This window comes from Oryzias melastigma, linkage group LG14 (assembly GCF_002922805.2).
Source record: "Oryzias melastigma strain HK-1 linkage group LG14, ASM292280v2, whole genome shotgun sequence".
Lineage (NCBI taxonomy): Eukaryota > Metazoa > Chordata > Actinopteri > Beloniformes > Adrianichthyidae > Oryzias > Oryzias melastigma.
In genome coordinates this window covers 18,505,924-18,529,719 of record NC_050525.1, presented here as the reverse complement: position 1 = coordinate 18,529,719, position 23,796 = coordinate 18,505,924, and the positions used below count along the sequence as shown (strand labels likewise).

General features: G+C 38.2%; 1 protein-coding gene and 1 long non-coding RNA gene across 3 annotated transcripts in view; one reads left to right on the top strand and one right to left on the bottom strand.

The window, feature by feature from the left end:
* nectin1a (nectin cell adhesion molecule 1a) overlaps positions 1-22,644 on the top strand; it is a 24,092-nt gene extending 1,448 nt beyond the window's left edge. The window contains exons 2-12 of one of the 2 annotated variants that reach the window (XM_024263827.2): positions 17,593-17,705; positions 18,304-18,562; positions 18,929-19,046; positions 19,135-19,316; positions 19,393-19,510; positions 20,211-20,362; positions 20,469-20,601; positions 20,684-20,747; positions 21,346-21,390; positions 21,478-21,601; positions 21,689-22,644. In XM_024263827.2, the coding sequence (XP_024119595.1) occupies positions 17,593-17,705; positions 18,304-18,562; positions 18,929-19,046; positions 19,135-19,316; positions 19,393-19,510; positions 20,211-20,362; positions 20,469-20,601; positions 20,684-20,747; positions 21,346-21,390; positions 21,478-21,601; positions 21,689-21,801 (1,421 nt within the window). In that variant the 3' untranslated portion in view covers positions 21,802-22,644. Of the gene's footprint in view, positions 1-17,592; positions 17,706-18,303; positions 18,563-18,928; positions 19,047-19,134; positions 19,317-19,392; positions 19,511-20,210; positions 20,363-20,468; positions 20,602-20,683; positions 20,748-21,345; positions 21,602-21,688 lie in introns of both variants that reach the window. The other variant, XM_024263815.2, reaches the window with a different exon arrangement.
* Positions 15,903-23,796, bottom strand: part of LOC112140854 — a 21,752-nt gene continuing 13,858 nt past the window's right edge. The window contains exons 2-3 of the long non-coding RNA XR_002918272.2: positions 18,228-18,520; positions 15,903-16,042 (exon numbers count right to left, since the gene is read on the bottom strand). This is a non-coding gene — a long non-coding RNA (uncharacterized LOC112140854). The remainder of the gene's footprint in view (positions 16,043-18,227; positions 18,521-23,796) is intronic.

The window sequence follows — 23,796 nt, the reverse complement described above, 5'->3', positions numbered from 1 at the left end:
CGCTGGACTTTGGATATTCCTAATAACAACTTGTGTTATTCCGGGTAAGTTACAAGTTTTCCCTCATCAGGACCAGAAGAGAATAATAGAAAAAATAAGCAAGTTAACAGCAGTTTTTTTTTTTATTAGGAGAATCCATGTTTTCTTTAAAAAAAAGACATATTCTAAAAATCATCCAGAACAACCTGATGTCAATAAAAACTTTTCCTTTGCCTCCATTAACATATTTTAATTTAAAGTCATATCACAAAATATCGATGAAAAAAAAAGTTTCTTGCTTTTTGCATTGAAATGAATCTTTGTCACTTTAGCAGATATTCATTAATCTCCTCTCAAAGATTGATGAATAATGATAATCAATTAATTGATTTGTATTCCTGTGATCTGGATTGATCAGTCTGAGGCAAGTTATTAATCGAAATGATCTAAACCAGGGGTCTGCAACCTGCGGCTCCAGAGCCACCCTCCTTCATCTCTCCATGGTGGCTCTCTGGCTGAAGAAAAATGAACTAGTAATTGTTTAAAGTGAAGATTACTTAATTAGACTTTATTTAATTTAGATTACTTACATTTATAAATTCTTGGCTGAGATGGACATATCTGATAAACTATGTAGGTTTTTAAATCCCTGCTGACCATGAAGACGTCTTGTTTACTCAACGCTTCCTCCAGAATGAACTGAATTTATATGAAAAGCAAAACTTTGGTAATAAGTTTGATCTTTTATGAGTTAAAAGTACATATTATCTAATACTGCTCGACAATGGTTAATAGCTGATTGACGCACTGAGATGATCCTGTTTGGCACAGAGCAGCTTTTATTTTGAAAATAATTTTTTGAGCTTCTGTCAAACATAAAAAAAAAAAAAAAAATTTGAGATATGCTTTTTTTCCCTTTTATATTTTTGATTTTGTTCATGCCAAAAAATAGACAATTTATAAAAGAAGGTGAGACTATGGGGTTTTGATCAGTAAAAAACGAGCCCAAATGGCTCTTTAACTGTTAAAGGGTGCTGATCCCAACCATTATAAAGTAATTTCAAAATGAAATAAATCAATTATATCGATATTAGAATATACCAGTTATATGGTAGGTTTATTTGACTAAAAATGACTGTCACAGCGGACAACACACATGTGGTGCAGCAAATAATGATCAATCCATCATTAAAGTCTGATGTTTGGAAACATTTTGAATTTTGCAAAGACGTGACCATACAGTACACCAAAATGTTCTAATAATGTTCTGTCTGCATCATTTTAATGTGGAAAAATAACTTTATGGAACTAAAATGTGAATGGATTTGACATTAATTCTTGTTTACTTGTTTGTACACATATTTGATTTACACTTCTTACAAGAAATAGAAGGAATCTGGAAAACTTCACCTGCACTGTTCAGTACCAGGTATTTATTTCTGAATCTCACTGGTCGAAGTTTTGGCTTAAGATGTCCTGGATTGATTTTTAGGTCATTGAATCGGATCGGCAACCCCGATAATGATATGAATCGCTGTTAAAAATGAATCGTTACGCCCCTAGACAGAACTGATCACGCCAGGCATCACTAAGTTTGAGTGTGCGGTAAAAAGGGATGCACTGTCGGCTGTAACAGGTGAGCTGTAGCAGTCGGCTCACCTGGTTTTGCTGTTTTTGTCAGAGAATCTTGGAGACGCACCGATCAGCACTTTATTGTACTGCGAGAGGCTTTGTGGCGGACGTGCGAGCTGCTGTGACATCTGCTGCGACTTCCTGTTATTCAGACAGAGATAAAGCCGCTCGAGAAGGTTGAGCAGCAACTCGCCGGCGTGCACGTGTGCATGTGTCACGATCAAGTGTGAGGCTGGAACATGTGATTGTCATGCTGAAGGGCGGATTAAAGTGCAGGAGGGTGTAACAACAAGACAGCTGCCAAGTGTCCGCCGCTGCGGTGCTTCCGGCTGTTTGAAGGATCCCCGCAGGTTTTTGCCAGCTGGCGCCCCGTGGTGTGGCAGGCTGAGCCGTTTTACCCTCCCTCCCCTCCATAAAAGTTTCAAATCTCATGTTTGGGTAGGCACACAGGGAAGACTAAATGTGACCAACAGACACACCCTCACAAATTTCTGCATAATCCACCACCCACAGCTGGAACAGACAGACGCAGCCCCACAGAAATAATCCCACACAAACACGGCCCTGCTGGCCTGTCAGCCTTTTGTGCATCTCTCTCCAGACTCTACACAGCCACTACCTCCGTTTTAGCTCATGCAGGTAATGTTCCTCCACTCTAGCTTCTTAATATCTCTCCATCTTTTGTTCCTGTTTGGTGACCTTTTTCATGTATCGTGTTTGAAATGCAGCAGCCACAATAATCCTGCCAGCTCAGTCCTGCCAAAGTGTAATCTGCATATTCCCACAAACATTACCCAAAAAGCACACGTATTACTGCCAGATATCAATAAAATTATTATGTTGCATGCGAAGTGCTGGCAAGATGTTGCCCAGATAACGGCCTTTGAGCTAAAACAACTGTGGGCCAATCGTTAGACAATCAGGTTTGTGTTTTAAAGAAAAAAAAGGAAAAACTTTGTGATACTTGAATCCATTTCTGCCTTTGTTTGACAGCAGCCGGGACAGGCTCCAGCATCCTTGTGACCGGAAAGAAATATAGTGTGTTAAGAAAATGGACGGATGGAAATCCATCACTGGAATTGGCAGCAATATTTGTTGCCAAGAATTTGCTTTGATCACTATTTTATTACTGTTAAAAAAACACACACACAAAAAAAGGATTTTTGGTGTTTTAACATGTTCTTGCAACATTTTTCTCACGATCGTGGAAATGAATAAAGAAAAAGCATTTCTGAGTATTTTTTTTATTCAAATCGTTATGAATCAGGAGCAGACAAAAAAAAGGCTGAAGAAGATCATAGTTGTGACGTAGAAAATACGCTGGGCGGACCACAAGCTTCATTCTGATGCATCCACATGTAGACGACTTGATCCATGTACGTCTTAGTTTCCCTCATGAGTTGATATCTGGATCAACACTCGGCTGGATTGCAGCAAGAAAGTGTATTAAGAGATTGGCGATTGGAAGAGGGGGCGGGATTGCTCGTTCCCAATGGTCCTTTCCACATACCAGAGGTGAATTTCTAACAAACTCCTGCCGCTTTGTAGAAATTTTGTCATAGAAAACGAGTGAGATATTTTGATTTAGGCTAAAAACTTCATTATCATATCCAAAAAACCACTGGGAACACTTTCACAGTATATCAACAAACCACATTTGCCTTCCCTCATTCCATCTGATAATTGAATGTATTTATCTTTAACAGATATAAAAACATAGACATACAGAAGAGCAGCAGTATTATGCCCATAATGCTTTTAGCAAGAGTTGATTTGCAGCAAAAAAAGCTTGCTTCTGGTTGAAAAGAAGCTGTGCTTGCATAGGAAACCAATTAGTAATACCAGGTCAGCCTACTGTAAATGTCTTCATTTAAATATTTTTTTAAAGCAAGACAATGAGTGATTGTTAATTAATTGACCTGTTATAGTTTTAGGTCACGTCCCAAACAAGAACGGAGCATAATTTCTCTTGTAAACAACACACATCGTGACTACACTCACACACTCAAATAACAACGATCAAATCTCTGCGGTTGTTAGATTTTCTTTAAGCACAGTGAAAAGATTTAGATCATCTACTTTTTTTTTTAGTTTTCATTCTATTTTTGGTCTTTCAGGATCCCAAGTTACAAACCCAAAGTAGCAGCGGGGTGCATAATCCCAGATCAATCACAGATTTGATGACCTAAAGATTAAATGGTTAATCTGTGCACATCTCTCTCTGTGTTTTTCATTTTCTCCTGCATCATACCAGGTCAGTTTGTTGTTTTTTTTAAATGATGGCCTACTGACGGAAGTTGATGGAAAATGTTATTGCTTTGATCTTCAGTAGCATTGACGGGACACCAAATGTAAAGAAGATTATGTTTTATTTTTAAGTCTTCGATTTTAAGTGGAAAGTAAAAATATCTGATGAATTACTGAGATGTTGGGTAACCCGGTGGGTCTGACCTTTGTGGTATGTGTGGAGACCAAGGTAATGGACCCAAATTAAGATCTTACATAAATCTTGTAACCATCCACCCGTCTATCATCCAAGTTTGTGCAGTGAGAGGTTAAACCAGCATGCAACTCAATAAGATGCCTTCATTGCAGAATGGGTTGTAATTTTAATCCAGGATCCACTCAAATAACTGAGCACTCCATTTAGGACAAAACGCAGCCTCTTTTCAAATGTCATTGTTGCCACTTGTGCTCATATTAATTACCAAGAGCTGGGCACTGGATTAGCTTTAATCTCATGTCACTGATATTTCTGGTTTTCTCCTTCTGAACAAGTACTAAAGATCTTTCTCTCAAGGCAGGATCTCACCTTCAGTCCATTATCTTTCAAATATGTGCAGATAAATGAAATGCTGTTTACAGATTTGTATCATGTAGTTGTTCACACTGACTGTAAACCCTTGAATGATCTCAGTTTAGTGAACTACATCAAACCTTTACACTATGGCTGTTTAATGCTACATTCACACTGGATGCAATTTGAGAGGCAGCAGTGTTGCGTTTCAAATTTAAGTCAATGTGAAGACTTGATCTGAGTTCTTGTGCCACAATTTGGGCATTGTGGGTAGACGTCAACCAATCGTGTCAACCAATCAGGGCATGTGACGTTTTCAGTGACTCAATCAAAGGGTAGAAAAATAAATCCCATATGGCTGCTCAATGTAGGGATTTTTGTCCTGAACCTCCATGTAGTTTCTAAATCTGCGGGGGATGTGGGAGACTGTCCCTGCCCCTGTTTGGGGAAGGCGGGATACACCCCGGGCAGGTCGTTAACCTGTCACAGAGCCCATGGAGCTGGAACGATTCAGCCCGTGATGCTAGCCAGCCGTTCAGTTGACAGTGTAGCGAGCTCCACTGCCCAGGCTGCCAGGCTGCCAGGCCCTGGGCAGCGGAGCTTGTCGGTCAAACTAAAACCAAGCTACTCGCTCAACATCATCCATGTTTTCCATGATGAGGCAACAAATGTAGTCCAGAAAAACGTTGACAGTTACTCTGCGGCGGAGGCGTCAGGGTGCCGAGGAGTGGCAGCAGACAAGAATTTGACGTGCGAATCTCATCCGGTGTGAATGGATCAGAAAAGATCTTCAAAGTAGAGGAGAGAGCGACCAACAAATGGGATCCCTGAGTGAGCATCTACAAAAAAGGACCAACTTACTAAATTAAGTTCTTAATCAGGCTCACGTATAGACAGAAGTTGATTCACCAAATGCTGCACTTCTACATTAACTTAGTTTACTCCACTTGCATATGAAAAATGCATCTACAGCCAATCAGGACAAAGAACACAGTGCACTGTTTACGAAAAAGGATAATTACACAGCAAAAATTACACTGTGAAACCACAAAAGGTGAACAGTGAGGGAACACAGTACTACCCAATATTTCAAACCTTTGATCAAACAACCTACTGAACAACCTACAGCAAAACATCTGTAGCTCTGTTTGTTAACTTTAAGGAAGAAATTGTATTACATTATAATTATATTCTCTTAGTCTCTTGGATTCAGTTGGATTTTATGGGTTGATATCTCCCCAAAAAACCTGCTTCATAGGTTCTCGAGGCCGTGAGTCCGACACCCCTGCTGTAAAAGTTCCAGATATCGCACCAACTGAAACTTTGGCCACAAAATGCTAATTTGTGCCCAGATAATACTAAGTTTTAGATACAAAATATCAATTTGTATACACAAAATATTAAATTATACTCAGAAAACACTAATTTTGGGCTACAAAATGTAAATTGTGGCCATGAAATGCTTATTTGTGCCCAGAAATTACAACGTTTTGCCCCAAAATACTATTTTTTGTGCACTGAATGGTAATTTGTTGCTAAAAAATGCTTATTTTAAGCCACAAAATGCCAATTTGTGTCTAGATATTACTAATTTATCCCCAGAAAATATCAATTTTGGCCACAAAATGCTAAATTATAGCTACAAAACGCTAATTTATGGGAGCAAAAAACAAATTTATGGCCACAAATTATTAGTTTGAGGGAACAATTTTTACTTTTCCATACGTTTTCACTCATTTGCATTCACACACATCTTCTTTGTGTGTATTTAGTTGTGAACTGTGTGTTCACTTTGACTGGCTCTCTGTTAAAATAATTTAGCATTTTTCTTTTTGGAAAGGTTGCTTCAATTTGTCCCATTCCTGGATGAGCTTTCAAAGACTTGGTCAAAGTTTACCCTTGAAAAGTTGCACCATTCTTGACATTGGACAAATAAATGTAAAATGTGCTTTTGATGTTAAACTGTGGAACAGTTTGTTTAACCTGCCAAATCTTCATCTCAGAATATTTATTTCTACTCATATTCTACCAGAAAAAATTGGAAAAAGCGTAATTTTCTATGAAGCTGTTATCCAATCCATCCATCCATCCATCCATCCTTCCTTCCTTCCATCCATCTTCAGACCCCTCTGAATCCCTTTTGGTGCCAACCCAGCTACTGTTAAGCAAAGCACTTTGCATCATCATTACAGAATTTCCTTTGACCCCATTGTGTATCAGTGGCGCCCCCACCAATGTGGGTCATCCATACAAGCAAAGGTTAAATATAGGTTTTCCTATAATGATGCATAGAGATGGAGGATGTCCGTCCAGGCTGTGAATAAAGAGGGCCAGCGTCATGCTGGGCTGCTCTGGTTGCTCCTGTCTGTGCCAAACACTGCTGCTATTGTATCCTGTCATTCCCATGCTTCCCTCTTCACCGGGCACTGCTGTTTATGGATTATTGTCCCCTGTGCTGGTGAGGTCATTTCCCATGCTTTAAAACAATGGCAGAATAAAAAGAATGGAGGCAAGAAGAACAGAGGAGCTGCAGAGATGTGGGCCAAAGCAGTGTGTTGAGTCAGTTCGCTCCAGCCTTACCTTAAGCTTCTTATCAGCTCAGCTGCAGATCTCATCAGAGGCGTCTCACAGTGGGACTTCTTTTACCAGGAAAAATTACTCACAAAGGAAGCCTGTTCGATACACGTGAACAACAACAACAAAAGGAAAATTGGAGTAAATTGTCTTCTTGCTTTGTGAAATGTCCGCACATTTTAACAAAGCTAGTAAAAATGTTTATTTATTTTTTAATAATTTACTTCAAAGATTAAAAATTGCATGATTCAGTTCACAAAAGTTTTGTTCACTTATGAACTGAAATGTTCTTAAGATAAGAATTATACATTATACAAATTTTAGCCACAAAATACTCTGCGTACACAGCATATTTAAGTGTGTGAAAAAAATATTTAATAGTGACCAAAACATAATTTTGTGCAGAAAGTGTTAAAATATGACCACAAGACACTAATTTGTGTACCCAAAATACTAATTTGTGAAGATGAATTGCAAATTTGCGTATTCAAAATGCTAATTAATTTTTTTTTCCATAAAATAAAAAAAAATTGTGCACTAAATGCTGAATTCCAGCCTCAAATTGTCCCCAGATAATACTTATTTGTTTCACGAAAATTCTAAATTTTGGCCACAAAATGCTAATTTGTGCCCAGAAAATCCTAAATTTTGGCTCCTAAATGGGTTTCACTTGTATCTTATTAGGTGTGTTAGAGATCACCCAGTGCCTCGTCTGCATCGGCAAAACCAAACCAGGCGATTGCAGGCGGGGGCGGGGAAAGGTGCCTGAGATGAAGGCGAACAGTGAGACTGTGTGAGACCAGGAAGCTGGATGATGTCCTTAACATCCATCCAGCCATTTTCTTGACCGCTGTGTCCCTTTCGGGGTCGCGGGGGTGCCGGAGCCTAACCCGGCTACTGATGGGCGAAGGCGGGGTACACCCTGGACAGGTCGCCAGTCTGTCGCAGGGCCTCAATCACACACACATCCACTCTCACATTTCCGTAACATTCGGTTGAATTTTAATATGCCTCTCCCCCTTAGCATGATCTGTGCTATTACATATTTTAAATCATTTATAACATCTGTCAGTCCTGAGAGATGTTAATGCTGATAACACACATAGCCACAGATTATTTAAAATATTGTTCATTTTTTCATCAGGGATTCACTACTTTCCAGAAAGAGTCACAAAATACACAAATTTCCTTCATTTAGTGCCAGTTATACCTGATTGGAATCACATCAATCTACAAGAACTGTCAGGACACAGTTTCCCACAATGCATTGTTCTGTAGCCCTCAAGGCATCTTCCAGCCAGCACAATACCTACTTTTGGCCTGTGCTGGCTTAGGTAGATTCCTTGAACCCACGATACCCAGCGCACATGTGACGTTGTTGCAAGAAACTAACCAGGATACATCGCGCTGCAGGCGATCTGCGCAGCGCTGCAAGCGATCCTACTTTACTGTATTTAATGGTTTCCTCCCCCCACTTCCCTGTAGGTTTGTTTTGTTCCTCTACGCACCAGCTTCTCATCTCTCTTGCCAAGTTTTTTTTCTTTTTGATCCTGTGTTAAGTTTTTGGCCTCTGGTGTTTTTGAACTTCACCTTAGTGACTCTGATACCTTTTTTCAACATACCGCTCCTCCTTGGTTTTTATTTTTTTATTTTTTTTTGGTATTAATGACTTGTCAGACTGCCAGCTGTCCTGCATTTGTGTCCACAAACCAAAGCCTTACAATTTTGGCCACAAAATGCTTAATTAAGACTATTCGAAGCTAATTTGTGCATGCAGACTAATGATTTGTGGCCACAAATTATTAGTTTGAGGGAACTGTTTTTTTTTGTTTTTTTATGTAATGTCCATGGCATGACACACGGGTCTTTCTGGTGTGTGTTTAGTTGTAAACCGCGGGTTCACATAGTTGTGTTGGGCTCTCTGTTAAAAGAATTTTGCATCGTTTTCTTGGAAAGGTTGCTTCAATTCGTCGAGGCTTTTTGTGCGCTCCGTCATGCTAAAGCTCTCTTAAGCATTCCAATAAGATTATATTTTGGACTTTGACTTACTCATCCCAAAACCTTTATTCTTGACTCTTTCAGCCTTTCTGATGAGGATTTGCTGTTGTTTATTTTAGATCATTTTCCGGTTGCATGGCCCAGTTTTAAATAGGCTTTTGTTTTTCAGATGTCCTCACTTTTCTGGAAATCTCCAGTTTAAAAATAACGTTTTTGATGACTGAGGTCAATCCAGGTCTTGTGGCAGCAAAACAAATTCAGATTGCCCGATATCAGCTTTTGGGCAGCGAGAATGAGACTTTACTGCTGAAATGTTGCGCAAAAAAAAATGTAATCTAATTTTTTTCGCTTTACTTTTGCGATCTACCTTTTGGATTAAAAATTATATTTTCTTGTTAATCTTTAATAACATGCTGTTCTGTTCTGAAAAAATAAAGGGTGCCATTGGTAACATCATTTTTACCGAGGTGTGTATTGTTTTAGATGTAACTCCTGAATTTTAAACATGTCTTTGAGCATTGCTAGGCAATGGATGAGTTTACTGAGAAGTCTGGAAAATAACTGCTTGTCTTGAATAATTTTCTATTTTTGTCATGACCTTTTCCAGAGATAGGACCACTGCTGAGGTATTTTTACATGGGTGTCTATTGATGCTGATACTGCAGACAGGTCACCTGTTTACATTCAGTTTATCAATGAAGATGATTAGGAGCATATGGTGTTTCTCTCCAAATGCAATGAAAGTTTTGTACCTGTTCTTAGTATTACATACTAGGGGCGGCCGTGGAGCAGAGGTAGAGCGGTCAACCTCTGATCGTAAGCTTACAAGCTCAGTTCCCGCCCATGTGTTGAAGTGTGCTTGAACAAGACACTGAACTCCATTAATTAACAGCCTGCTCATGCAAATGGTGGAGCACATTTAGAAAACATATTTTCGAAAATATAAATTGTGGGCGTTATTCTCCCAAGGAAATAGGAATTGGAAAAAAAAAAAAAATTAAACTGATTTTTTTCTTTTTTGGGTAGTTTCAGGGTTAAGCCCACTTCCATCTGCCACAGGACCATTTTTATTGGCAGATTTTTTTGCTTGCTCAAAGGTATTTTTTCCAAATTTTGAGTTCTTTCTTGTCTTTAATGTCGTACTTTCAAGCAGTAGCCCCCAGACCCTGCAAGGCCCTGCCATTAATCCTGGTTGAATCTGTTGGTTCTTTTAAAAAGCTTCTTAAGACATTTTTATTCAGACAGACTTTTAAGTTAACTTTTTTCTGTTCAATACCTTTTATTTACGTTTTTTTTATTTATTTTTTTCTATTTTATTACATTTGTATTGTGTTTTAATCATGTCCTGTTAAACACTTTGTGGGTTTTACTTGTGAAAAGTGCTTTATAAATACATTAATTTTTCTTCTTCTACTTATGTCACAAGTTCCAATGACATCATAAAACAAATGCCCTCTATCATGACACAGCAACTGAAATAGGTGGGCCAAAGTCTCCCCGCTCCGCTCCATGCCGACACTTCCACCTGCAGACAATTAAAAAGATCTATTAACGTCTTTATTTTCCTCGTCTGAACTGACATCTGGCTCAAAACTGGGTTGCTCTGATATTGCTCATCGTTTGTGTTGCAACTGTAATGTTAGGTTGGGGTAGTAAGGGGCTGTAAGCTAACGGGAGAGTGTGTGAACAGAAGGATGATGGGATATTTGCACTAGAGGTTAGTTTCTGACAACACAGGATTTTTTGCTTTTGGCTAAAGTGAGCATAATTAAAAGACCACAGAAATGCTTTTAAAACAAATCGAAATATGATCAGAGTGTGATTTTATGTTCTACTTTTCTCACGCAACACATTTCTCTACTATTGTGTGAAGTATGTCAGGAAAACTCCCAGGATTCATTTTATTTACTCAGATCTGCCTCGGTTGTGTGAAGTTACATGTGTTCAAATTGATTTGATGTGTTTTGTGGAAGTAGGTTGGATTTACTGGAAGCATTTTGCTCCAGTGGATTAGGTTGGGATGGATTTATCCGTGTCTGTTTAGAATAAATAAGAGATGTTGTTAGAGTGACATCTGCAGTCAGTGACCGAGGCAGAGGAAAGCAGCACTTTGGCAGCACTGGATCAAACAGCTAAACAACTGCTGCACACAAGCACCAGACTTGCTAAGCAAAAGGAGAATTGACTGAGAATGACTATTTTTTTTAAACAAATGCAGCTTAATTCATGAGTTTTTGTCAGCCTTCCTAATTGGGACTGATCCACATACTGTGATTACCGGCGGCCACATTGCTCCAGAAGTCATAATCAGCAGAATTCGACTTCCACCCAGAAGGTCAGAATCTGGCTCTCCATATGCACACCAGCAGATGGACCATAAATTTTCTGATTCAGACGCCCTTCAGTATTCCAAACGCTGTGATCCACTGTTGGTCTGCATATAAGTCGATCAACTTTTGATCTATTTTAAAATCGTTCCAGTGGTGTTTTAATTATTATTAAGCTGTTTTTAGCCAAAATAAAATAAGCCTGTGTTGTTTACTAGGACACAATTTTTGCTGTACTCCATTAGGAATTCACTTCTGAGTCGTTTGCGCGGCACAACCCCCCCCTTTCCCCTCCCCACTGCTGAAAGTTTGGAGCAGAGAGTTTGTGGCCCACTCAGCGTAATTTTTTTTTTACGTCAAAATACAAATTTTTTCCAAAAAGATTTTTTTTGTTTATTACTGATTCACAGAGATTTAAATAAAACAATACTCAGAAATTCAATTTTGAGATTTCCTCCATTATCAGAAAAAGGCCACAAGAACATGTTAAATACACTATTTTCATCAGTGTGGTCTTTAAAAGAGCGGATTTATGAGAGCAAACATGGAGTTTTCTATTTTTTTTCTTTTATAAAAATTGCATTTTTAACAAAGCAAAAAGAAATTGAATGTTATTTATGTTGATTGCTCTGCAGTGAATCATGTCTGATAGTTCTCGAGGCGTTTTCTGTTCACAAAATAAAAAAAAACATGAAACTGAGAAAGATATGCTTTTAGCTTCCATGATAAATTGTTTTTTTTTAATGCTTAAGCAAAGATAAAATAAAGATGTACGAGGATTATAAACTGTGGACATAGCCTGCTCACAAAAAATTTAGATTTGCTTTTTTTCCACATAAATGCGTTTCTCCATTTTTGTATTTTCCAAATTAGTGTTTCAAATCAATACTAACTTTAACACTTTGGATAATTAACACATTTAAAAAAAATCCCTAATATCTGTAAAAGTTTAAAAAATATTAAGTAGAAATGTTAAATGTGAAGTCTTTGTGTTTGGTAAGGGAAACCATTCTGGGGTCATCCTTGCTTTCGCTTGAAGCCCGCAGCAGGAATAAACTCATGTAGCTTCTTGACCCCAGCTGGAAAAAAAATAAAAAAATAAAAAAGCTGTTATGAAAAATAGATGGATTGATGGATGTTTGTGTTTGGCCTTTGGCTTATAGAAAGCTGGATTACACCGTATAGAAATCCATCTGCCTGTTCTAAACCTTCAGGCATTATAAACATGTGCTGAGTGATTGTTGAAAATATAATTTGTTGTATGACGACAATGATCAGGATTTAACAGTTTAAGAAGTTACCATCACTGAAACATTGAAACATAGCAGGAGTCAAACCCAGCAGATGAACTGGATTTATTGACCCTTTAGAAAAATGGCCTGGAGAAAAGAAATGTTTCTGCAGGAAATAGACTTCTTGAAGATAAAGATGAATTTATTGGAAGGAAAATCTTGTAAATATTTAATTGTATTTGTATGTGTTCTTCAATCATGGTGTGTGAACGACACAGTTTTAGAATTTATGTTTGTTGCACTTATTACAGCACAGGCTGCTTCAGGTGCCTCTGCTTTAGAGCAGAAGGACACACCGACTCAGACCTGTTATCGTTTGCATAAATTGCAAAAGAGGGAGACGAGCAGTTAGAAAATGATGTCTGTTTTTAACTGATAGAGCTCAATGCGTGGAGAAAGTTAACCACAAAGCAGTAAAGACGTCTCCTGAGCTTTTATTCACCAACTGTATGAAAACACATTGTTGGGCCTTCACTGTTCCATTGTTTTTTGCCTCCTTTATATAGTTTTAGTTTTTAATAGCTTTAATAGTTTTATTGCTCATTTTCTGATGTTTTACAGTTTTTTCTCTGTTGGTTTGACTCATTTCTTGGAACAGAAAAATGACATTCTCAAAACTACATGGACAAATCTCCAAATTAACTTGTACTAGTTCACAGCTGAACGTCATTTCTCCTCGTTTTCATCCATTTTCAGTTGTCTTAATACATGTGTGTGTCAGTGAACGTTGTACGTTGTTTTGTACAAGTAGCATAGAGAGCACAGTGTACACATATTTAGAACATTTTACACTTAAATCCTGTTGATATAAACTGATTAGTCAATTCTGAGTCTAATGGCCATTTTCTTCAAAACACATCAGCAAGATTTCAGTGTGGGAGCCGTTTTATGCACAATCATTTGTTCAATTTTCAAAATTAGTCAAGAAAATGCTGTGAATATGTGAATTTCTTGGAACAACTGTTAAATTCAAGACAATTACTGTTGTTCAGGTGAAATGAAAACTTCACTCTTGAATGAAGAATTTTACACATCTCATGACAAATTAGCCAGTTAGTTCTGTTACTTCCCAGGTAACAGTATTTGACTAGGTACATATGATTGTGAAGGCTGGCAAGTGTTTAAAAATAAGGCCAGGGCCAGTACCATTAGTAGTATGAACATGGAGGTACCTCACCAAAAAAAATGAGCAAGGTCAACTTCCTACTAGAAGAAGGGGAAGAAAATCAGCTGGAAGAAGAAGAGAATACTAGAGGAGAGAGGATGGTGGTGGAATAAGAAGTCACTGGTACAAGTGATGGTTGTTGCATGTGAGGACATCACAGAGGATTTGTGCAGACAATGGTTAAGATGTGTGAAGTCCAAATTCAGAAGCGGCTTCAGGTTGTCCAGAACGCTGCTGCAAGGCTTTTAACCAAATCTTCCAAGTTGTCCCACGTCACCCAGTTCTTAATCCAGCTGCACCTCAGAGTGCAGTTCAAAATCCAGAACTTACAGAGGACTTAACAACCAAGCAACCTTGTGCAGCCGTACACTCCCAATAGGTCCCTCAGATCATGTGACCAGGGCCTGCTGGCTATAAAAGAACTCGGTTAAAAACTAAAGGTGACAGAGCCTTTGCAGCAGTGTCTCCACCTCTCTGGAACTCCCTTCCTCTCAGCCTCAGATCTGTAGACTCAGTGTTTTCTTTCAAAAAGCAGCTAGAAACACATCTTTTTCAAATTGCTTTTTCTTAACTCTATTTTTATATTCTGTGTTTTAGTCTGTGTTTTCTTGTGCAGCACTTTGTAATTTTCATCTTGAAAGGTGCTATATAAATAAAGATTATTATTGTTATTATTATTCTGTTAGCTCGACCTTTTCAATAGTAACAAAACATCTAAGCATTCTGACCGGCAGTGCTCACACTCCGCCAAAGGGACGATGCTTTTTGAGTGCGCTGACTGTTCAGGTGAGAAATAAACTAAGTTTTGACCAATGAGATAACTGTTTTGGGAGAGATATGAGTGTCTGAGAAGGATCTATGCAGTTTTGATAACATTGACTCTTTACTGGGGAAAAGGATCTGCTTCTGAAGCCTGTCTGATGAGTTTTGGGAAAGAAATGTGTTTTTCTAGTAAGCTGAACTGTGTGTCTTTGGCCAAATTACCTTTTAGTTTTGAGAAAGTCTTTTCAGTTTCAAGAAATGAGCCAAACTAACTGAGAAAACTGTAATAGTGTGACACTGATCTTACTCCATGAGAAACCCAGTGGTTATATGTGAGATGTCGACTTGAACAATTTTCCCCAAGTTTGCCCCATTGAAGAAAAAAATAAAAAACTCAGTGATAATTTGACCCTATTGTCACTTAATCATCACTTTGTCATTTATTTTTCATTTATCGAATATTTGTTTTCATTGCAGGATATACTGTAGTGCTTGTTTGATAGTGTGCATTTGGACATTTCAAGCAAATAAAAATAGTTTGAAGAGCAAAAATATGCCCTAGTAAATCCCATTGTACAGTAACACATGACAATTAGTAAAGAGTTAATTCATGGCTGTAAAATGAAACTATAAATGACAAAATTGACAGACAGACAGATAGATAAATAATATTTGTCATTGTAAAAAGTAAATAATTTACTACTAAGATATAAAAAGTGCATCACAGTGATTTAAGAACTAGAAATAACAATAGTTGACTTAAATATATGAAATTGTACTAAGTGCAACTTTAAAAATCTTTCTTAAATGACAGCTCATTGACGACTGAAACTGAGACCCAGACAGATCATTGCATGAGCTCCTCTGCATCTCTGCTCTTACAGGCTGCAGCGAGGCACTGTTGGGTTAATTGGCAACGGCCGGGCTTGGCATTATGGCTCCTTAAGTCCTTAATGTGTCTTCTTAAAGACACTTTGAGACATGTGACCCATAGCAGTATTATCTAACACACAACACATTTCGTGTAGTAAAATGCCAACTCAACGGAAAAGATCACTGAACAAACTTTTGTATTGTCATTTTTCAATGCCAGATATGCATTGACCCTTATGCAACAATATATTTAACCTTTTTACTGCTTTAAATAGCATGATGATGTCACACAATTTTGCAACATTTTCTAATGATCTCCATTTCAATTCAATTCAGTACAATTTTTAATTATAGAGCCCAATATGACAAAACAGTTGTCTCAACGCGCTTCAAACCGGTAATTGTACAAAAAATAATTAATTAATTAGTTTGAAATTGTACAAAAACTCAAAAGATCATTATAAAGATAAAACGATTTGAATGTTTACTGCCTGGATAATGGTGACGTCACCCTGCATGACCTCATAGTACCAACGCACCCCGGTCGATTCAAGGAAGTCAGTGGGACGGGCATTCAAAAGCTTACCGTTACATGGTTGGGAATAAAGAAACTGTCTGTTCCTTCATGCTTTTCAGAATATTTCTATGTAAAAAAGCAGACAGTTAAAAAGTGTTTTTGTTAAAACTTTCCTCCGCAGTTTCTATGCATAACATGAATAAAGACATATATCTGAGATCAAGTTATTCCTCTAGAAACAGTTGTGTGGGTTTGTTTATAGACTGCATCATATACGTATTTGCAAGAGACATTGTGTGTCCTAGGCACTGAATTCTATGAGCTCGTCCTTTAACATCATAAATGGTTATTCCACTTTTGGTAGCCAAAGAAACGGTTCGCAATCTCTGGCCTGATCTGTTTTCAGTTTGCCTGCTCTCTCAGTAGGTGGTTGTAGTTGCGGCGGATTTGCTAAAGGAGATCAGTAAGTCAAGAGAGAACAGTAACTAACGAAATCCTACTTATTTATACCTCTGACTAATCCACGACTTCTGTCCTTAGTACACCCACAAAATACAGAAGTAAAGGATTTGAAGCCCAACTGCATCCTTGGGAATTCTGATGCAGAAGCAGCCAGTTGAAATTAATGATTTGGTTTAGCGTGGCATTTCTCCTTTTTTTATTTATGGTTCAGCTTTGAAAGCTCTGCTGTGTTTAATGTGCTTAAAAATACTTGATTTGATTAGATGAGAGTTAGCTCACTAAACAAGCGTCATCGGCGTAGAACTGAGGACAGAAAGCATCACTCTAAGAGATTCTTTTCAGGGTTGACCTTAACTCTTCCCTTGAGTCCCTCAACTTTTGCCTTTTTCTTCCTTTTACTTTGCTTCCTGCACTATTGTGCTACCTCAACAAATGCTGGTGAAGCACAATCTTAGAATTTGTATCACAACTTTAAGTTACATCTTTATCAATAGTTCGATCTTTTGAATTTTTTAATCTGTCGTTTGACGTTTTCCATGCAGAAAATGTAATTTATTGCATATTGACTGCACAAGAAAACCGGAGCAAGCAAGTGTGATGTCACCCATAGAAATGGCTTACTTTTGGCTCCAATGAAATGAAAACAATTCAGTTTTTTACGCAATATGAATATCATCATGTTGAAACCAGATGTCGTCAGTAAGCAGTGTTTGGTCCGAGTTGGGCTGAGTCATCATTTCTATGACAACCACTCTAGCCAATCAGGAGTGAGCATGTTGGAAGTCCACACCCCTACCACTTGAGAGTGGGCTCGGGAGAATTTGTCAATGTAACATTACAAACATTGGACCACATTTTTAATTGAAGCATCAGATTAGCCTGTTTATAACTTGAATAACTTGCACAATGGAAAAATTATAGTGGGATTAGCAAAAAAAAAAAAAAAACGTATTAAAGCTAGAATGGTTGTTCTTAAAAATATATTGACTGAGTAATTTGAGCTTATTTCTTTATAGAAGTTGATAGGATTTTGGCAGGTCTTTCTTGTTGGGATCACAGTACAGTCAATGGACACACAATGTTGTCTCAGGCTCCGCCTCTGCCACAACAAATAGGCTCCACCTCTATCATATCAGTTTGTTACAGGCTTTTGCTTTTAACTTTTCTACTCTCTCTGCTGTCATTCAGTCATTCATTCATTCATTTCTGTCCAGAAGTACATGGACAGACGGTGGAAATGGATGATGGGAAGTCAGGATACGTCGGCTCAAAGGTGGATCTCCGCTGTCGGTTCATCAACAGTTCCCCACCTGTCAAAATCTCCCAGGTATGTGACTGTCTGACTAAACATCTAAGATGTAAATGGATTAAAATATAACCCATCAAGCAAATTATAGTTAGAAAGAGTTCCAGTAAGAAGAGGGGTAAAACTGGATACTAATCACTGCAGAACATCTCTGAATAAAAAACTAGTGTTGAACTGCATCAGGTAAAGGTTTAGCAAATGAAAAAGCTTTTCTGAGCTTAAGTTGTTCATTTTAAGGACTCCTTTATAGTGACTAGTAAGTCCTTTAAAGGAGTTACTATTCTTTCACTGTAACATGTAAAAAGGTTAGATGTAATTAATAGTTTTAAAACTGAGAACATAGTGGTCTTGACAAAAATATAGTTTTAAAATAAAAGCTATTTTAAAGTTACCAATAGCCCTGGAACAGATTGATGACTTGTTCAGGGTGTACCCCACCTTTGTCCAACAATAGCTTTGCAGGCTCTGTGATCCCAAAAGGGATCCAGCGGATTCCAAAAAATGAACTTTTGAGTCATCAATAGAAGATACATAGGTGGTTACCTGTGTTGGTTTAGTCACCACAGCCATCAAAAATGTAGCCCATCTCCCCAATGTAACGGATGTTTTGTCCCTCAAGGTAACGTGGCAGAAGCTGGTGAACGGCACCAAGCAAAGCGTGGCAATCGCAAATCCATCCTTAGGCGTCTCTGTGGCGCCGCCCTATCGAGACCGTGTCACGTTCAGAAACGCGGCTGTGAGGAGGCGCACCCCCTCTTTGGAAGACACGACCATCATCTTCTCCTCGCTCCGCCTCTCTGACGAAGCCACGTACATCTGTGAATACACAACATTTCCTGCAGGGAATAGAGAGAACTCTGTGAATCTGACTGTACATGGTAAGAACACACAACACTGAGAGCAGCACAAGGCAACTTGTATAACGGCATTCTTTAAGCTTTATTTTAGGGTTTCATGGTGACATAGCAGTTAACACTCTTATCTCACAGTCAAACGGTCCTGGTTCAAATCCCAGCAATCCTGGAGTTTTCTCCAGGAACTTTGGTTTCCTCTCACAGTCCAAAAACATGCTTCATAGGTTCATTGTAGTTTCCTTTGTGTGGACTGGTAACCGTGGTTGTACCTGCCCTTTCCCAGCAACAACAGTACGGACTCCAGCAACTCGTGGCCCCAAAAGAGACTCAGCAGGTTCAGAAAATAGATGGATTTGTTCTTTAATAGAATAAAGTTTCATCTCCTTACAGTCCGGCCGACCACCCAGATGAGTCTTTCCTCCCCCACACTGGTGGCTCGTTCATCTAACCTGAAAACCCCTGTGGCAACCTGCATCTCTGCAAATGGAAAGCCTCCGGCCACCATCAGGTGTGTGTTTGTGATGCACAAATGTACCCCTGCCCCTTTTCCTTTTTGTGTTTGCAATACATTTTTTCTTGGTTGTGGTTATCAATAGGTGGGAGTCGAGGGTGCCTGGAGAAGTGACCACCCGGGAGTACAGGAACTCTGATGGGACATTTACTGTTCAGAGCGACTACACTTTGGTGCCCAGCAAGGAGACGCACAAGGAGACGCTCACCTGTGTCACAACCTACAACGAAGAGGTCTACACAGACAGCGTCACTCTGGATATTCAATGTAGGCCGCTTTGAGAACCGTTGCACCCAGAGTCCCAATTCTGCAACAAGCTGACGTTAGTGTTTTCCTCTGTCAGATGAGCCAGATGTGACGGTGGAGGGCTTTGATGGGAACTGGTACCTGAATCGAGAAAACGTCCGTCTGACCTGCCAAGCTGATGCCAACCCAGCAGTCTCTCTGTATCAGTGGAGACTGTAAGTTTCCTGGTAGTTACTAATAACTAGAAAAACTGGCACCGATCCTGCTAAAGATGGGAAAATTGTGTTTTTAACATGTTCTTTTGGCATTTTTCTGATCATTGTAGACTTATATTAAGAAAGAAAATGAATCTTAAAATTGGATTTCTGAGTGTTTCTTTATTCAATTTGTTGTGAAACAGAGGCTGACAAAAAAATGCAATTTGAAAAAATAGCGTATTTGTGATGTAGAAAATATGCTGGGCGTGGCCACAAGCTCCCTGCTTTGAGCTGTTGATCCATCAACTTATAGACAATAAGATCAATGTATGTTTTTGTTTTCCTTGTCCGAGCTGGCATCTAGATCAAAACTGTACAGAATAGAATAGAATATCTTTATTTCTAAAGCACTTTTCCAAGAAAGAATGACAAAGTGCTTTACTAAAAGAACATATAATCAAATCAAAACACAAGCTGGAAAGCTCCAACATTGCTCGCCATTTTTGTTGAACTTTTGTTAGGGATGTGAGGGCCTATAAGCTAGCAGGAGAGTGTGTAAACGGAGAGCTTTCGGCAATGCTATGTCCTAGAAAACGACACAGGTTTTAGGATTTTGTCTAAAAACAACATAAACATAATAAGAATAAAAAAACACTGGGAACATTTAGATCAAAAGTTGATCAGAGTGCATCTTTAAGTCTTGTTTTGAACTTTGCAGGGTGAACGGTTCAATCCCCAGCAGCGTTGAGGTCCGAGACAGCGTTCTTTTGTTCAAGGGGCCGATCACGTACGACCTGCAGGGCACCTATGTGTGCGACGCCACCAACAGCATCGGGACCACCTCAGCATCCATTGAGGTCAACATTATAGGTACAACCACTCAACATCGGACTCCTAGCAATTCTAGTTCTCACTGTTATTCTGTGCAAACAATTATTTTTTTTTTTATCTTTGTGTGTTTATTTTTCTCTTGTAGAAAAGCCGCAGCCGCAGATTGCAACAGGTGATGTTGTCAGTGTGATTGCCTTATTGTTGGCTGCTGGAGTTCTCATGGGCATCACCATCACTGTCCTGGTGCTCAAAATAAGAACCAGAAAAGATAACTCATCGTATGTAACGGCCACAAATTTGCATCATTGTTTGGTAGTTTGTTTCTTTTCTTTAAGCTCTTTTTTCATGTGTTGTTGGTAGAAATGATTCTCCTTCGAGAAAACTGTCCCAGCCTATGAAAAGAAGACCAGGGGAAGACATCCAGGTGACTAAAAATGAAAATAAATCATGTGTTTACTAGATATTTTTAAGGCATTTTAATCTTATGTTTTAATGTTGAAGAAGATGTTTGTTTTTGTTTTCATTCTTATATTGTGTTCGGGTTAAAATGGACCAATTTTCAAACTTGAAAACAGGTCAATTCTGACCTGAACACAATATAAGGATCAGAAATTATTTTTATTTAAACACTTTTTCCTGGTTTTTGTGTCTATTATCTACGACTGATTATTAGGACCAGTTAAAAAAACATTTTTTTAAATTACGACTTTAAAGTCATTACTGTTAAATTACAAGAATAGAGTCATATATTTACGACTTTAAAAGTCATAGGGTAAATTTAAGACTTTTTAATTTTTTTTTGTATATTTACTACATTTAATCTTGTAGATTTAAAAATCACAAATTTACAAGAAAAAAATGTGTGAATTTAAAAGGTTAAACGTTGTAAATTTACGAGATTTAAAGTCATAAATTTATGAGAAAAATATTACTGTTTGTCATAATACTCCGTAGCAATCATCATATAAAAAACAACAACAACAAAAATATTTTGACTTACCTGTGTTTTTTTTTTTTAATAGCATCTGGGGAAATTTTATGAGGAGCTTCCAAACACGGCAGACTACGTGAGCTACCGACTGGCCTGTAACAAAGAGGACTACCCCGAGCCCTACTCCCCACCAATCAACCCTCCACTGTCCTTTCTGCCACAGAACCCCCACCACACCTCACAGACATTGCCTTCAAAGGGCACCAGCTGCACCAGCACCCCTTTGAAGAACACTTTTGCCCCTCCTTCATACACCACAGCCATCTTCAAGTACCCCTCTGTGCCAGGTCTGTCCTCCCCTCCCCCTGGAGTGGGGTCATACACATTTCCCAAAGAGCAGTATGTCTGAAGTGACCCGGTTTCCCCTCACTCAGGCACCTCCGGCCAGCTAAAGGAAGCGACAAGATTCAAAGCGGAAACGCCCGCCGGAGCGCCCAGTTTGGTTTCACGCGACTGGTCCAAGGACGCCGATCTTTTCTTTGCTTAAATGCAACCGTTTCTTTCACTCGTCCTGTTTTTCTCATGTCACATGTTTGAAATGCAATGATCCATGTTTAGCTGTTAGGTTAGTGGAGGTTTATTTGAAAAAAGAAAAAAAAACAATCACTGATTGGTTGTATTATATTTGATCCAATCTAACTGAGGGGATGGGATTACCTCTTGATGTGCTTTACTCCTTCTTCTATCCATTGTGACTCATTTAAAAAAAAAGAGAGAGAAAAAAAATGAAAGACAGCAAACGAAATGATTGCTCGCTCTCTTTAACTCTGATGCCATCCTGCTCATCCTGTGTTGTTCAGAAAGCACTGTCCTAATCCGTTTGGTTCTGCATCCTGGTTCTCTGTTGTGCATGTGTTTTGATAATCGTTTTTTCTTTGTACAATAAAAAAAGGCAAAATTTATATTAACGGATTTATACATTTGTATGTTTTTATTTGTGTTGTCTGTGGTTGTTGGAGGAACACTGGAGTTTCTAGCATTTCAATAAAGATGAAGTGAACAGCTGCATCTTAAAGATCAAACCTCTTTACAGACTTTTCCTTCAAAGGGTTAAAAAACATTTATTTGGGAAGTAAAGCAAAAATGCACAGATAAAATTGGAAACTAGGGCTATTTGTTGTGACTAAAAAATATATATATAAAAAACAAAATATTTTGCTTCCAACGTTTATTCTAATAGATCTGCAACTGCATAAAATCAACAAAAATCAACCTGAGACACATTATTAAAATGTTATTTTTTTGTTTAGAAGTTTTGTGTATTTTTTTTTCCGTCATAGTATTTCAGAGACAGTAGAGGGACGTTGAAGTAAAAAATAAAATAAAAAAAGAAGTGGTTTCTTATGTGCAGAACTCATTTTCTGCTAGTGCCAGAGCGTTTTTGGAGATTATTTCCTGTGAAAATTCATCAATGCGATCTTACCTATAAATACCAAATAGCTCCAGTTGTCACAGGAATTCAAATGCTAAATATATTTTAGACCCTTTGCGAAGTAACTGCGATGATACAGTCGTCTTCAGAGTTCAACACCATTGTTTCATTGTTGATGAATGAAAATGTTAACTTGATCAAAGCGGGTATGCCCCCTATATTGAAACAAACAACAAGAAAGCTAAGCTAAAAGTCTTTGTAGGTGAGTCAAAAGGAAAAATAAAACTAATTTAGCCCATGTAATGTAATTTTCAGGTAACTGATTCTAAAAAAGGTCTCCTGTGAGCAAATCACTACTTAGTTTTCTTGAGGTGTAACGCTATAGAGCGATCGCCACCTAGTGGCCAAACTGAAACGCCCTCCAGGAGAAGCAGAACAATGTTTACAATGTCAATGATCTGAACATTTTTGTTAGAGCTTCTCCTTTTGAGAGACCCTGTAACACTGTATGCTATTAACAATCTCATTATTTCACTAATTAATTTAACAGTACGTGAACTGTATCAGATTAATAAAAATATGTTCAAAACATATAGTTAGTTATCAATGTATTTCTAAACAAATGTGTATAAAAACTCATTTGTAAATGTTTACTTTTATGTTTACTTATGTAAACTCAAAATTGAATTGAAGAATCGAAAGAATAGAAAAAAATCTAAATTGAATCGATTGAGGCTCTTGTGATTCGAATTGTTTCTGGAAATTAGAATTGATACCCGGTCCTACTGCACAGCACACACACTCAGTGCCATCAGTTTGGATTGTGGTTAATCAGCCGTGTGTCATTTTTGCTGATCTCACCAAGTCCCAAATCATCTTACAATTTGAGATGCATTTTGCAGCTGAAACAAAGAGGCACGGTGAGTCCAAAAAGCCATGGGTTTAATCCCTCAGTTTCATCTCTGTGTTGTAAAGCTGTTTGACGCTGACTCGGATAAAGTCTTTTTCTGTATTTTTTTTTTTTACTTTGATCCATTGTATCAGGGTTTGAATGAGGGTTAATCTTTACAAAAATCCTCCCCCAAAAAGACCTCAGTTCCCAAAATTATG